Source organism: Mytilus trossulus, chromosome 3 (assembly GCF_036588685.1).
Source record: "Mytilus trossulus isolate FHL-02 chromosome 3, PNRI_Mtr1.1.1.hap1, whole genome shotgun sequence".
Taxonomy (NCBI): Eukaryota; Metazoa; Mollusca; class Bivalvia; order Mytilida; family Mytilidae; genus Mytilus; species Mytilus trossulus.
The window spans coordinates 92,094,596-92,110,257 of NC_086375.1; the positions used below are offsets into that span (position 1 = coordinate 92,094,596).

The 15,662-nt window shown below is 32.3% G+C and overlaps 2 protein-coding genes across 2 annotated transcripts in view; one reads left to right on the top strand and one right to left on the bottom strand.

Moving 5' to 3' along the window:
• LOC134712857 (uncharacterized) overlaps positions 1-2,640 on the bottom strand; it is a 58,703-nt gene extending 56,063 nt beyond the window's left edge. Inside the window, exons 1-2 of the mRNA XM_063574824.1 lie at positions 2,496-2,640; positions 1,842-2,084 (exon numbers count right to left, since the gene is read on the bottom strand). Coding sequence (XP_063430894.1) covers positions 1,842-2,084; positions 2,496-2,565 — 313 coding nt within the window. The 5' untranslated portion in view covers positions 2,566-2,640. The remainder of the gene's footprint in view (positions 1-1,841; positions 2,085-2,495) is intronic.
• Positions 2,641-11,378: 8,738 nt separating this feature from the next.
• On the top strand, positions 11,379-15,633 carry LOC134712856 (calmodulin-A-like). The gene is made up of 5 exons (XM_063574823.1): positions 11,379-11,485; positions 12,437-12,467; positions 13,659-13,802; positions 14,488-14,733; positions 15,264-15,633. The coding sequence occupies exons 1-5, from the start codon at positions 11,483-11,485 to the stop codon at positions 15,290-15,292; spliced, it is 453 nt and encodes a 150-aa protein (XP_063430893.1). The 5' UTR covers positions 11,379-11,482; the 3' UTR covers positions 15,293-15,633.
• The last annotated feature ends 29 nt before the right edge of the window (positions 15,634-15,662 follow it).

Genomic DNA, 15,662 nt, shown 5'->3' on the forward strand with positions numbered 1-15,662 from the left:
AATAAGATCTAACAAAAAGTGATGTTATACCAAAAGTGTCATGCGTACGTTAAATAGATCTGACAAACAGTGAAGTAATTTAAACGACACCGTTGATGTACAAAGTATTATAGATTATTATAAATTATTCATTTATATGCACGATATTCAATTATGAAAGATAATTCATCAATCATGGTGTTTATCTCAAGTGTTGCAAGTCCAAGTGAAAGTGAAAAAATGTGATCAAGCCAAATAAAAACATACGGTGAGTTCCTTATATCCATATACAACAGTTCTGTTGTTTGTTAAAATATTTAAGGAAAAATTTTATATTTTTTTTAAGTCAAGTTAAGACTTTTTCTAACCGGATTTGAAAAAAAACGTTGGTTCAGTAAACTATCATTACTGTCAAAAGAGGCACATGCGATAGGGTTACATGAGACAAGAAATTATTACCAGTTGTTGTGTTTTTAAATGATTTTTTATCTTCCTTTATTCGGTGTTTAATACAACCCCTGTCTTTTTTTAATTAGATATAAATAGTATATATACAGCGTATTACTGTGCTTCACTTAATTGATTGATTGATTGTTGGTTGCTTTACGCCGCATTAGCACAAAAGGCTATATCTCGGCGAGAGCTAATTCGAATAATTTTTATAATTTTAAGCATATTTTAAAATAAGACAAAAAGTCCTTCAATATACTAAAATTCTTGACTTAAGCAAATTGATTATATACAAATAAAATTCAACAGTAAAATAACGTGATAAAAATTAAAATCGATTTAAATATAATAACATTCTTATATTCTATAATAAATTCCAATTTCTTTTAAAAAAGCAACAATATTTGTAAATGGAACATTATTGAATAAATCATACATATTATTGACATTGAAATGCTTACGAATATTCAATGCAATTAATTAAAACATGTTTAATAGTATACTTGCAGTTGCAAGGAACACATTGTGGTTCATCTTCATTTTTTAAAAGATACTCGTGTGTTATTCTAGTATGACCAATACGACATCTAGTAATAACACACTGATCTTTTCTGCACATAATATTATCAAAAGGTTTGCCTAGATTAGGTTTAATTTCATGTAATTTATTATCATCTTGTTTACTCCATTTATTTTTCAATATATTAAAAACATATTCTCTAATATTAGATTTAAAATCAGTATATGGTATATCACTGTTAGATAGAGGTCACCCAGGGAATTCTTTGCCTCAAGGTCAACAGCTGTGTTTCCAAGGATTCCAACATGACTCGAAACCCATAGAAATATTATTTCTTTCAGAAGAATTTTTAAATTCCTCATTACATATAAAATTTTGAGAATTGTTGGGTTTTTAATTTTAGTATTTCCGTATAGCTTGTAAGCATGAAAGTGAATCCGAACATATAATAAATTTGGATTTATCTGAGGAAGCAATAAATTTCAAAGCCAAAATTATTGCTTCTGCTTCTGCAGTAAAGATGGATGCACCAGATGGCAAACGGAGGGTTGCAGCTCTGTCCCTGAAACAGCAGCAGATGCAACTCTGTCACCATCTTTTGATCCATCAGTATAGACAGTTGAAAAATCTAGATAATCGGCTTTAATTTCAGCATAGTGTTGCTGAATTAAAAGAGGATTTGTTTTATTTTTATTGTGGTCACGGAGATCAAATATCATTTTTGGTTTGGGAAGTTCCCATGGAGGACATTTGCAAGATTTTACCTGAGCAACAGTTTTTTAATCAAAAGAAGCTAAATGTGGTTTTAAACGTATACCTAACGGAGGAATTTTATTTTCATGTTTTGCAAAAATATCTTCATAAATCGGATTACTTGAAACTCTTTCTTTACCTTGATAGTTTATCATTCCGTCTCCATCGAGATCTGCCTCGTGTAACATATCATCAACTTCAAGATCTGTTAATTTTTCACCAATTGCTGTCATGATGTGACGTAGCTCTGCTCCGCTGATAAAGCCATTACCTTCTTTGTCAAATAATCGGAAAGCCTCTTTTATCTCCTCCTCAGCGTCACCATCTTTCATTTTCTTTGCCATAAGCGTAAGGAATTCTGGGAAGTCAACCTGGCCATTCCCTAAGTGTAAATCATATGACGATATTATACATGTTGTAGAAAATTTAACTTGTGGAATTCAGAGAAGCGTAGACGAATCTTTAAACTCATAGAAGGGAAATATTGGTAGTTTAGCATACTTGGATCTATTTTTACTAAAGTCAGACATTTTTTTCTTCATTTTAATGTTAAGTGTAATTGTTTTACAAAGTAACCAAAAAACCTAGTTAACACATATAATGGTACATGACTGGGCGTCAATAGAAATCCGAAATTAAGCATACGCTGGAATCAGTTATGCACAGAAAAATCAAACAAAAGTGGTTATTGAATTAATGTTGATAATAACAAAAAACCATAAAGGTTGTCTTTGACATATTCCTCATTTCCATTCTCAATTTATTTATTCTACATTATTAACAAATGCCTTACCATCAGCATCAATTTCATTTATCATTTCAGCTAGATCTGCTTCTGTTGGGTTCATACCTAGTGATCTCATAGCTGTTCCCAATTCTTTAGATGTAATTGTTCCACTTCCATCTGTGTCAAATAAACTGAAAGCCTCTTTAAATTCTGAAAAAAAGTAAAAAAGTAACAACTTGTAAGCAGAACAAACCAATGAAGAAAAATCTCTTAATAAAAACAGTAAAAATAATGTACCAATGTTCCAAAAAAGGTCCAAATCGTAAAAAAGTGATGATGAACGATACTAATGCAACATTCAAACTCAAACAGTCGAAAATGAACGACAACGCAATGGCTAAAAGTGAAAAAGACAACCAACAGTACACCAAACGAAAAATAGACGACTAAAGACTGAACAGCAACAAAAACACCAAATACTGGGTGATCTCAGGTGCTGCGGAAGGGTAAGTAGCATATGGCACCCGTTTAAGAGTTGAATAGATAACATACTACCAATAATTTAAAAAGTGGATGGGTTAGTTCTAACTAGGATGCAATAGGATTAAAATTCAGATCTGTCTAACGTGCATGCGTGTATAAAACCTATATAAAGATAACGAAATAAGAGAAAAATAATATTTGTATTATATTGATTTAAATTGAATACAGGTTTGAACTGCACCCATCGTCTTTTTAGAAATAAAATGTCAGTCTGCTGGAACTATTACGATGAACAATAAGGATATCTTTCCCAATTGGTATACGTCATAGAGACAGAAAATATCCACACAGTCATATAGTGGCAATATAAAACAGACTACTCGATTGTTGACCATTACTTTAATCATCACACCCTATTAACAGATATTCGTGCGTCTACCCAAACGTATGTTCTTTGGTTCACTTGACCTTTCAGGGTCCTTAAACATATGTATCTGAAATGCCAAATGATCCAAAAAATATACCAACATAGTAAGAAAAATGTAACAAACATACATTTTAGGAGATACCGAAAGTGTTACTTTTAAATATAGCATTCTAGTAAGGTCTAACTATTCAAGTTTATGGATTATTAATAACGTAAGCAGAAAATCTAAAAAAAAAATTATTATAATTTTCAATAAGCCACTATTTGTATAGTTAAGTCTTAACTATACTAGTGTAAGTCCTTGTTTGAATCCTCAATGCTCTTCAAGTTTGTACTTGTTTTGCTGTATAAATATTTTGATATGAGCGTCACTGATGAGTCTTATGTAGACAAAACGCGCGTCTGAGGTACTAAATTATAATCCTGGTACCTTTGATAACTATTATAAGATACACTAAAAGCAGTTATAAGAAAATGATCCAAAAGACATTAGTTGAAACACCATTACCGTGAATCTGTTCTTCTGTCAGCTGATCTGCCTAGAAGGAAAGAACAATAAAACATTACTATTTTTATAAAACATCAAGAAGGTTTTTTAACGCTGAAAGCCAAAACAATTTCTCTTTAGATTTATTTCAGAGTGTATAACTTGTACTATCATTTTCTTCACGTTACTTGAATTGAAATAGCGAATACATTATCTTAAAAAGTCGATCATATCTATTGGTTATAAAGTTCGTGATCATTGAGCATATGAACCGTAAACCAGGATCAACTTTAATAAAGATGTTAATAAGGATAATCTATGCAAATGTAAAAGGAGATTTAATCATCTGTATTTAGGCATTTAATTGAAATGAATAATTGTTAGTTTAGTTAGTTGCTCATAGTATTTGACCGATCGAATATCGATTTTAGATCAATGGGTTAAATTTGTCATTCGAGAAAAATGGAACGAGGGTTTCCACACTGCAGCCCAAACTTATCTTTACTTAAAATATACATTTGAATTTTGATACGGAATGCTCCAAAGTATATCTGTTTACCTTAAAATATAACGCACATAACACCCATCATTATTTCCACAGCAGTTAAATACAAATCTTCAATTATAGCTTTTGTATTTCATCAATGACAATGCCATAACTAATTTGATTGTATGCACTAATTTAAAATTGGACTTTTAACTTTTACAAGTCAACCGTGTATTATAATTTAGTCAAAAAGGTCCTATTCACATTATAAACATTGACATTTGTCAACTTGATTAGGTTTACGAATAAAATAAAAGATATTATTGACATAAACCAAAATCACTATAGAACAGTCCGTTAAATTTGATAAATAATGATATTGCTACAATAATACAATACACGAAAGAAACAATTTGACTGGCGATACCGTGCTTCAATTATACAAGTAAAAACGATTTCACTGTTACTACAATGTGTGCTGTATGAATCCTTACAGTTTACCCGCGTTTACTATTCAGAGATCTTAAGAAGTTTACTTACCATGTCTGTATAAATAGAATATGTATGGTAATTAACCTCTTGTTGAAGATTTAAACCATTTTAAATTAATTCTATCTTTTAACTGGTGATATAATGGGACGAAGATATTGTTTTATGGTTTCATATTTGTTTATGTTTTACTGAATGTGTACTTCTTTCCTTTGTTTACAGGTTTTCCAGTTGAGCGACAATTAAAGAACTGTTACTGGAAACGGTATTATAAAATAAGAAATACGAATATACCTAAAAGTCTTTCAGCCACAGACACATATAGTATTATATATCTCTGAATAAGCCAAGCAGATTTAGGCCAGCAAAAAGTAAAAAATATCAAAAATACTCAGAGGAAAATTAAGAACGGTGCAAGAAGAGTGCAAAATCAAATGGCAAAACCAAAAGCTCAAACACATTAAACGAATGGTTAACAACTGCCATACTTAGTACAGACATTTTCTTATGTAGAAAAGGGTGCATTAATCTTGATTTTTAGCTAGTTAAACCTCTCACTTGTTTGACAGTTGCATAAAATTCCATTATATTGACAACGATGTGTGTAATAAAAAATATAACAGACACATACGGTAAAATGTCAAAAATAAAGGAACAACAATCAACCTTGTGATATAATCTTATATCACTATAAAACATACAGATATGTCAAAAAGTAAAAAACAAATCCTATAGATAAAGCACATAAGCGGAAAAACGAAAGATAAGAATACAAAAATTTATCATAGCACAATAACACAATGACAGGATGTGTAACTACCGAACCATGTCAAATGGTTATCATCAACAATAGACTAATCAGTCAAAGTAATAATTTACAAAAAGACTAATAAAAGAACACTAAATCACGTTATTAAGATGATAAACATTGTCAAGACCTAAGATCTATACTTCAAGACGCTTGTGTACTATTTGTTAAATCGAGAATGAATATTCACGAAAATATCTTGGTGTCTTCTGATGATATTTTGGGAAAAGGACGAGACGTTCCTTGAGATACCTCTGATTTATCAACTTTCTGCTTAGACACTGATGACGTTTTAGAATGTTTGAGTAGCAGCTACAAGCTCTGAGTTGAATACCGAGCGAGTTGGGATTCCGGAAATGTATATCTCATATGTAGGTGATTTTGATATATTGCCACCAGGGTGGGGAAAATTGATAATTTCAAAATTTAAACCGTCTTGTTAGTCATAGCTTCTGGTACTGAGATAACCGCTTTTAGCACAATCGAGGTATAAATCTAAAAAGGAGGTAGATGAAGCGGTGTATGTTGTTTATTTAATTTTTAGTTTTGGAGGTTATCAACGGAACCCAATAAGAATGCTCGGTTTTCACAAAAGACGATGACAGCACTATTCCCGATAAAGTTCCTAGTAACTTCAATACAATGAATGACATCACAGTAACTGAAAATATGGTATTCAAACTGTTATAACAGTTATCAAAGGTACCAGGATTATAATTTAATACGCCAGACGCGCGTTTCGTCTACATAAGACTCATCAGTGACGCTCAGATCAAAACAGTTAAAAAGCCAAACAAATACAAAGTTGAAGAGCATTGAAGACCCAAAATTCCAAAAAGTTGTGCCAAATACGGCTAAGGTAATCTACTCCTGGGCGTAAGAAAACCCTTAGTTTTTGAAAAATCAAAGTTTTGTAAACAGAAAATTTATAAAAATGACCATATAATTGATATTCATGTCAACACCGAAGTGCTGACTACTGGGCTGGTGATACCCTCGGGGACGAAACGTCCACCAGCAGTGGCATCGACCCAGTGGTGTAAACAGTTATCAAAGGTACCAGGATTATAATTTAATACGCCAGACGCGCGTTTCGTCTACATAAGACTCATCAGTGACGCTCAGATCAAAACAGTTAAAAAGCCAAACAAATACAAAGTTGAAGAGCATTGAAGACCCAAAATTCCAAAAAGTTGTGCCAAATACGGCTAAGGTAATCTACTCCTGGGCGTAAGAAAATCCTTAGTTTTTGAAAAATCAAAAACCTTTACACCAACAAAGCAGCAGGACCAGATGAAATAACAACCAAAATACTGCAAATAACTGCTGCAGAATTATCACCAATTCTGACAAGAATTTTTCAGTTTTTACTTGACACAGGAGAAGTTCTACAAGATTGGAGAGATGCCAACATAGTGCCACTATACAAGAAAGGGGATACTCACCTAGCGGCCAATTATCGTCCAGTCTCCTTACCTCCATCACTTGTAAGCTTTTAGAGAATATAGTTCACAGCGGCATAATGAAACATTTTGATCAACAAATATACTCTGTGACAACTAACATGGTTTCAGGAAATGCAGATCATGTGAAAGTCAGCTTGTCATCACCATTGATCGTATAGCTAAATATATTTCAAATGGAAGCCAGATTGACATCCTACTCCTGGATTTTGACAAGGTTCCTCATTCAAGACTGCTGTACAAACTCCAATTTTATAGAGTAAGGGACCAGACAAACTCCTGGATCAGATCATTCCTATCAAACAGGAAAAAACAGGTAGTTTTGATAGGGGCTGGATCTCAACAAGATTATGTTCTGTCGGGTGCCACAGGGCACAGTACTAGGTCCTTTATTGTTCCTAACATACATCAATGACATGCCCGGATATACTCAATCAGATGCAAGCCTCTTTGCTGGTGACAATCTACGGTACAGGGAAATTAGTAACGCCAAAGTTACAGAACAACTGCAGAAAGACCTTGAGGCATTAGAAAATTGGGAAAAAAACATGAATGATGAGATTCAATACAACAAAATGCAATATTATCCGCATACCACCAAAGAACAAAAAACCTATACAACACCCATACATGGACACATACTCGAACCAGTAGATAGTGCCAAGTGCTTGTGAGTTTCAATATCAATCAATCTCTCATGGAACAAACATATCCAGAGTGTTACAGCAAAGGGTAACCGAACACTTGGATCCGTCAAACGAAACCTAAGTGAATGTACAAGGAAAGTAAAGGCTGCTGGCTATACAACATTTTTGCGACCTGTCATAGAGTTTCTTCTATTTATTGGACCCAACCAACCAAGCAAGCATCAACACACTAGAACTCATACAGAGGAGAGCTGCTATATTTGTCTATAATGACTACACATCACGCACACCAGGGTGCGTCACTACAATGATAGAAGACCTTAAATGGGACACATCACAGACAAGACGCCGTGACAACAGGCTATGCTTGCTCTATCGTATCAAGAATGAGCTGATAGACATCAACAAGAGTACGTACCTCAAAGGTTGCGACAGTAGAACTCGTAGAAACACAAGTTTTACCAACAGAGGATCAACAGTGATGTCTACAGGAACTCCGTCTTTCCAAGAACAATCATGGAATGGAATACATTAACTGCAAAGGTTGCTGAAGCGGGATCAGTTGAAGATTTCCGCTTAGGGCTACAGACAACACATTAATACCAAACTGGACGATTGTACCTGATTTTAACCGTAACAACCTGATTTAATTGTAAATACTGTTTATAGCCTTAGGGGACTAGATATGTAATGTCACCATGCGTAGTCCCGCAGAGTTTAAACGTTTCATTCAAGGAACCTAACTCTTATATGGAAGAAAAAGAAAAGTTTCAATTTTTAATGGAAAGAACATCTTGAAATATATCTGAATGTGCATTTAAATGATATGGCTTCTTTGATCTTATTGTTGATTACAAGTGTCTGAAGGAACTTCGAACTCATTTAAAGATAAGGAGAGGTCAACAAGGAGAGGGGCAACATTTCCCGTATGGTATCACAGAGTAATAAATTTGTAGCATATGCTACAAGTTCAAGTTAATTTTTATGTACCGTGGTTTGTCCGAAATTTTGTGAAGCTTGGGTATCAAAAACAAATATTTTTTGTCTATCTGATGCGTTAAGCCTTTTTCAACTGATTTTTATAGTTAGGGTTAGTTCTTATGTTGTACTGTTATACCACTGTCACAGGTTAGGGGGAGGGTTAGGATCCCGCTAACATGTTTAACCCCGCCACATTATTTATGTATGTGCCTGTTCCAATTCAGGAGCCTGTAATTCAGTGGTTGTCGTTTGTTTATGTGTTACATACTTATTTTTCGTCCATTTCTTTTTTACATAAATAAGGCCGTTAGTTTTCTCGTTTGAATTGTTTTACATTGTCTTATCGGGGCCTTTCATAGCTGACTATGACGTATTGGCTTTGCTCATTGTTGAATGCCGTAAGGTGACCTATAGTTGTTAATGTTTGTGTCATATTGGTCTTTTGTGGATAGTTGTCTCATTGGCAATCATACATCATCTTCTTTTTAATAAGGTATGTGCTCTGATTAACGTTCAATGTAATGTTTACTGAAGCTAGGAAGGACGTATAACTCGCCAAAATCTTATCCTCCTCAAATGATATGTTTTTGTATGTGAGATTACCCAAGTGCTCATTTATTCCTTGTTCTTTACAACACACTTGTAGTAGTTCGATTTACATACAAAGACAGTATTAATTGAAGCTTAAAGTTTGTCCATATGAATAGCAACATCCTTATCGTGCAGAGACGATAGGCATTTCATAGCATAAAAATAGACTTCGGTTAATCAGTTTTCAACTGATGAATGAGACGTTTTATCCGAGACAGAGCATATTTTTCCAGATTTGCTATTGAAACAATAATGCATAAAACGGCCAAAAAAGCATATCAAAGCATCGAGGCAAATACATAACATCGTAAAAAAATAGATAATATATTAATTTCTTTTCGAATAATAAAATATAAAGTCTCCTAATATAAGAAAGACAACTGTTGGAGTTTAAAGCTTCGAAAAATGAGAAATATCTGTACGAACAATTATGAAACGATTAAGATGTAAGGAATTCGTCACATGGTAATAAAGCAAGTAAATTTCCAAAAGAGTCGGCACATATGTACAATCAACAATAAACTCATCAAAGATACCAGAATACATATTTTATACGCCAGATGAGCGTTTCGACTACAAAAGAACCATCATGGGCTCGAATAAAAAAGTCAAAAGTCAATGAACAGCTTATAATACGAAAGCATTTAGCCTATATACAAAACATCACTTTACAACAAGGTTCCAAAAGATAAAGGTACATATAAGCATACAAATGTTAGAAAATATGACTTTGTGTAAGATAAGCACACATAAGCTTCAGATTAAATTGAATCAAAACATTGACCAGAAATACAAATTTCGAAAGTTAAAAATGTAAAAAAATCTATGAAGTAAAATGATGGAAAACCAATCGTTAGAAAATCAACGAAATATACACCTCTTCATTTGAAGGATCACATGATATCACCCACAGTTTTTCGTGGGGTTCGTGTTGATTTATCTGTAGTTTCTTCTGTACTTTTATTTGTCTAATTGTCTTTTTATTTTTAGCCTTGACATTGTCAGTTTATTTTCAATCTGTGAGTTTGACTGTCCCTCTACTATCTTTCGTTCCTCTTTTTGTACTGTTCCGCTTGTTAAAACAAGTCATGCTATATTTTTGTGGGAGATCAGTATTCCAATTGGCCAATTCTTGTCGCATTGCGGCAGTTCGTTTCTAATCTGTTAAAGGTATATGCACTACAGTTAATTAATCTGATTAATCACATTCATCTTAAACAATAAGCCATGTTGTATAAATAGACATATGACTAAATATACAAAGCGTATTATCTTTACAACACAAAAATGTGAAAAAACCAACCTCTTTTATTTGAAAGAATGTCGAAAAAGGATATTAAAAAATAAATCCCGTATTTTAAGATATATTCCGGTTTGATAAATCAATACCACATTTGAAATACAGGCGTAATTACTCTCTGTTATTGAGTAACACATTACATATATATTTTGATGTATTTATATACTTTCTTTCATATTTGGCCAATCAGTTGTGAATTTATATCAAATATTCAAATTCATTTGTATTTGCCGTTTATGAATGGCTTATTCTTCCACTTAAAACTTATATTATGAAAGAACCTCTTTTTCTTAGTATATTTTGTTTAATAGTGTCTTTTTCGTCGCTGTATTTTTATCAGGCGTATAATATATGCAAAAAGTAAAATAAAAAAAAATACTGAACTCCGAGGAATATTCAAAAGTTCCTCATCAAACAGCAAAATCAAAAGCTCAATTGTGTTCTATCGCTATATAGTCCTATCTAGGAGGAAACAGTAACTTATACAACTTTCTGTTCGCCTATGTTATAATTTGTGTTTAGATAATTTCTGAAACGTTTACGTTTTTAAGTAACACATAATATAATCGAATGAAGTATGAATATGAGGATGAAAAAAAGAGACAGGCTATCTGCAAAGTTTTTTTTAATCAAAGCAAAGGCTACCCAATATCTTTTAAAGTCACATATGCTTGAGAGAGAACCTATGGTGTAATTTTTAAGATATTCAGTATATTTAAATTGTAAGCCTGTCGCATTGCGGTAAAGATTGTATTTTTGTGAAATATAACACCGAAGATTATTATCATCAGATACATTCAGTAACTCTTTACAAGTAAATATTTATTCTGATCTTATAAGGCTCATATAACTATCATTGTAAATAAATCAAACACAGCACACACTACATAATGGTGAGTATCACATATTATTTACGATGAATAAGTTATTTATAAGTAAATTGTACAAGTTGTCAAATTACTGTTTTTAAAATTATTTTCATTTTATTTTCGACGTCATGTAAAGAAAGCCTCATCCATATAGTCACACTTTTTGTTCACGTTAAAAAGTTAACGGTTGCTTTCACGTTTATCGTCACTAGTGACTAATCATAACGGTACCGGCGAGGGAGTTGTGACTAAAATATTCTTATTGACAATTAAATATTAAGAATTGTGTATTTTTTTTATCGATTTTTGAGCAACTATATACCTCCATATGCTATCCTGGTAAAACTAAAAAAATAAAAGTGAGAGGATTAATTATACGATCAATGTCCAGATCTTGTTTGGGATGATGTTTAAATGGAAATCCAATTTCTTTTGTAGGTTAACTCGATTGTTCATATTTTATTTAAATTTCCTTTTAACTATAATTTGGCATGAACAAATTGGTAATTATAAGTATGATAAACAGTTCCATGTCCATGGTTGATTTACCTAAATTAAGTATCTAGATTTCAAGACGGCCAAAAGTTTGAAAAGTCAAACTTTGAAATCTTTTTAAACAAAAAGGACTTAGAAAGCTCATAAATACCGTTTCATTGCCGAAACACAGATACTAAATGTTTGATGAGCTGACCACCCTGATTTCATATAATCATCCAGCAATGGACAATTTTAAAGGCTTTTCATAATCCCCACCCCCGTTTTTTGTGATCGCGACGGCATCACCAAATAGAATTAAAAAAAATGTATTCTGAATTTCAAACTGACCAGTATAGCTTAAATAAATCATACAGGTTGTAAAACAAAGAGTAGATTAAACTCAAATTACAAAACTTTTAGTACTACAATAAAAAACAACCCAAATATGCTGTGTTTTATTTCATATTGATGAAAGCTTTACATTTATATCTTTTTTAGGCAGAATCATTGACAGAGGAACAAATAGCAGGTACAGAGAATTTGTTTTGTAAATAGAAATGTTTGTTTTGTAAATAGAAATGTTTGTTTTGTAAATAGAAATGTTTGTTTTGTAAATAGAAATGTTTGTTTTGTAAATAGAAATGTTTATTTTGCTCACACATATATTTTTTTTATAAATTTCCTGTTAACAAAATTTTGTATTTTTCGAAAAACTAAGGATTTTCTTAACCCATGCATTGATAGCCTTAGCTGTATTTTGCAAAACTCTTTGGAACTTTAGATCCTCATTGCTCTTCAACTTTGAACTTGTTTGGCTTTATAAATATTTTGATATGAGCGTCACTGATGGCTCTTATGTAGACGAAACGCGCGTCTGGCGTACTAAATTATAATCCTGGTACTTTTGATAACTATTGCTGTCAGTTCAATGGAATTCTATGCGACTGTCATACAAACAGAGGTTAAGCTACGTGTATCTATTCTATCATTTTCTACATCTGGAAATATCTTTAACAAGTTAGAAATATTACAGTTATAATCCACTTGTTTGATGTGTATGAGCTTTTGATTTTGATATTTTGTAAAGAACTTTTCGTTTTGAATTTCGTTTGAAGTTCGTTTTTTTTATTCTATTTTTTATTACAAATCATACTAAATAAAGGTTACAGTAGGTCACCGCTGCTTAAAAGTCATCAATCGATTAAGAAAAAAACATCCGAGCTACAAAGTTAAATCCTAGGGAAACACATCAACTAAGAGGAAATTACGAAACAACAGGAAAACTGAAGTGCAACAAAAACAAACGACAATGCAACAGAAATAGAAACACACTAATATATAACAACTGCCAAACTGACTTGGTATAGGACAGCAAGAAAAATGATTGATTGTACCCTGCTTTGATGCTAGCCAAATCTCGCGCTTAATGACAACGCTAGGTATACCGCTAAAATGACAGAAATACAGTACAAGAACACTCAGGACAGAGAAATACACGAAGAAATAATATAATAGTTTATATCAATATGTTAACCAAAGAATAACAACGAATACCTAAAGTTTTTTTTATATATAATTTTGATTGATCCGTAAAAATAGAAGGGTTTTTCGATTGTTTTTTTTTAAGGTTTTTATAATTTGTATTTTTCTGATAGGCATGAATTTTAGCAACAGTATAACATGTATAAAAAAATGTATATAAAATTTCATCTATCCACAGAATTTAAAGAAGCGTTTAGTTTGTTTGACAAGGATGGAGATGGAACAATTTCCTGTAGGGAGCTAGGAACAGTAATGCGATCACTGGGTCAGAATCCGACAGAGGCAGAATTACAGGATATGATCAATGATGTCGATACAGACGGTAGGACGCATGTTAACTTTTAAATCTTTTAAATGAAAAATGCAAACCCACAAAAACACTGAACTCAGAGGAAAATAAAATTAGAAAGTCCATAATCACAGGGTGAAACCAAATGACAAAACACATAAAAAACGAAAGGACAACTGTCATATTCCTGACTTGATACAGGCATTTTCAAATGTAGTTTTATACCGCTAAACCTCTCACTTTGTACGACAGTATCATCAAATTCCGTTATATTTACACTGATGCGTGAAACTAAAAACCCGTGCAGAATAAACTTATACACGTGGTTACTATTCTATTTCATAAACATATTTGTTTGCACTTGTTCAATCACTGTTCTTTTTATGTGAAAATCAACGTACATGGTCACTATTTCTCCTCTTAAGATTTGGTTTTAACAATTAGTCATTTTAATTTGTCTATGCACGTGTTCACAGTGACTTCTCATGTAATATATTCATAACTTTACTTTATTTCGACGGAACTTTATCGATGTAGTCATGTTTAATACATCTTATCATAAATATGGATATGATTTATGAAAGTTTTCTTCCAACTTTAGGAACTTGTTTCAAAACCAGTGTCAGACGCTATAATATAATTAATAAAAGCTGTCAAGTTTACAAGTTGTTCTTTTGATCTGTCTTTAATCTTGATAGACTTATTGATAAAATTTCAGGCAATGGGTCAATAGAATTTCCAGAATTTTTAACAATGATGGCAAAGAAAATCAAAGATGGCGGCGAATCTGAAGAAGAACTTCGAGAAGCTTTTAGAGTTTTTGATAAAGACGGTAATGGATTTATAAGTGCTGCTGAATTACGTCACGTGATGACAAATCTCGGAGAAAAGCTAACTGACGAGGAAGTAGACGAGATGATTCGTGAAGCCGATATCGACGGGGATGGTCAGGTTAATTATGAAGGTAAGTCATCATAATTTAAAAAAGCGATTAGTTGACAAAACATTGCAAAACTTACTGTGAATGACAGGAAACAAAGTTTATAAGCACCCACTTCTTCAAAGACAAAACTGATAATACTGAATTACGAACATAACACGAGTGAATCATAATAAAAAAAGACCAAATGGAAATATGATTGAGTTCAGGTTAACTGAAATTTAAGCAAGCTACACTAAGTTCAAATAAGGAATACAACTAGTAAAGGAGACAAACATTAAGGGAAAAAAACCATATATACAAAAAAGATATAATCAAACTTCAAAAACTTCCTATGGGCCAATATAAAATATTTTGTTTATAAATTGAAATTACACGACATTGATGTCTACTGTTTATTCTTGAAAAGAGAAACACAAAAATGAATCAAGGCGAAAGGAAAACATGTCTATATCTAATCATTTGACGTTTAATTGATCGTGAAATTTGACAAGGGTTGCCTGTAAATGGTATCGGTGTGTAGAATCTAACGATATAATATCTTTATGTTGTAGAATTTGTCACAATGATGATTTCAAAGTAGAAACAGACTGGTGTTTAAATAAAAACAGGAGAGTAAAATTTAGAACTATGGATAAAAAATGGGAACATGTTCACTTTCAAAAACACTACATGTTTGAGTTAATTCCTTTTTGTATTAATTGCAAAAACAGAAAAAGAAAGAATTAAAGTGGCCTTAAGAGATCTTTTTTCTGTTGATGCTTGCCAGATTTACTCTTCAGTTTCTGGTTAATATGTGTGTATGTGTGTGTGTGTGAGAGAGAGAGAGAGAGAGAGAGAGAGAGAGAGAGAGAGAGAGAGAGAGAGAGAGAGAGAGAGAGAGAGAGAGAGATGTATCACCATTCTGAACGTGTTAAAATTTCATAGTTTCCGAATTCAAATCATAATTAATT

Coding starts and splice junctions, on each gene's coding strand:
- LOC134712856 (XM_063574823.1), top strand. Junction 12,468..13,658: donor GACAGAGGAACAAATAGCAG/GTACAGAGAATT, acceptor ATCTATCCACAG/AATTTAAAGAAGCGTTTAGT. Junction 13,803..14,487: donor CAATGATGTCGATACAGACG/GTAGGACGCATG, acceptor ATAAAATTTCAG/GCAATGGGTCAATAGAATTT.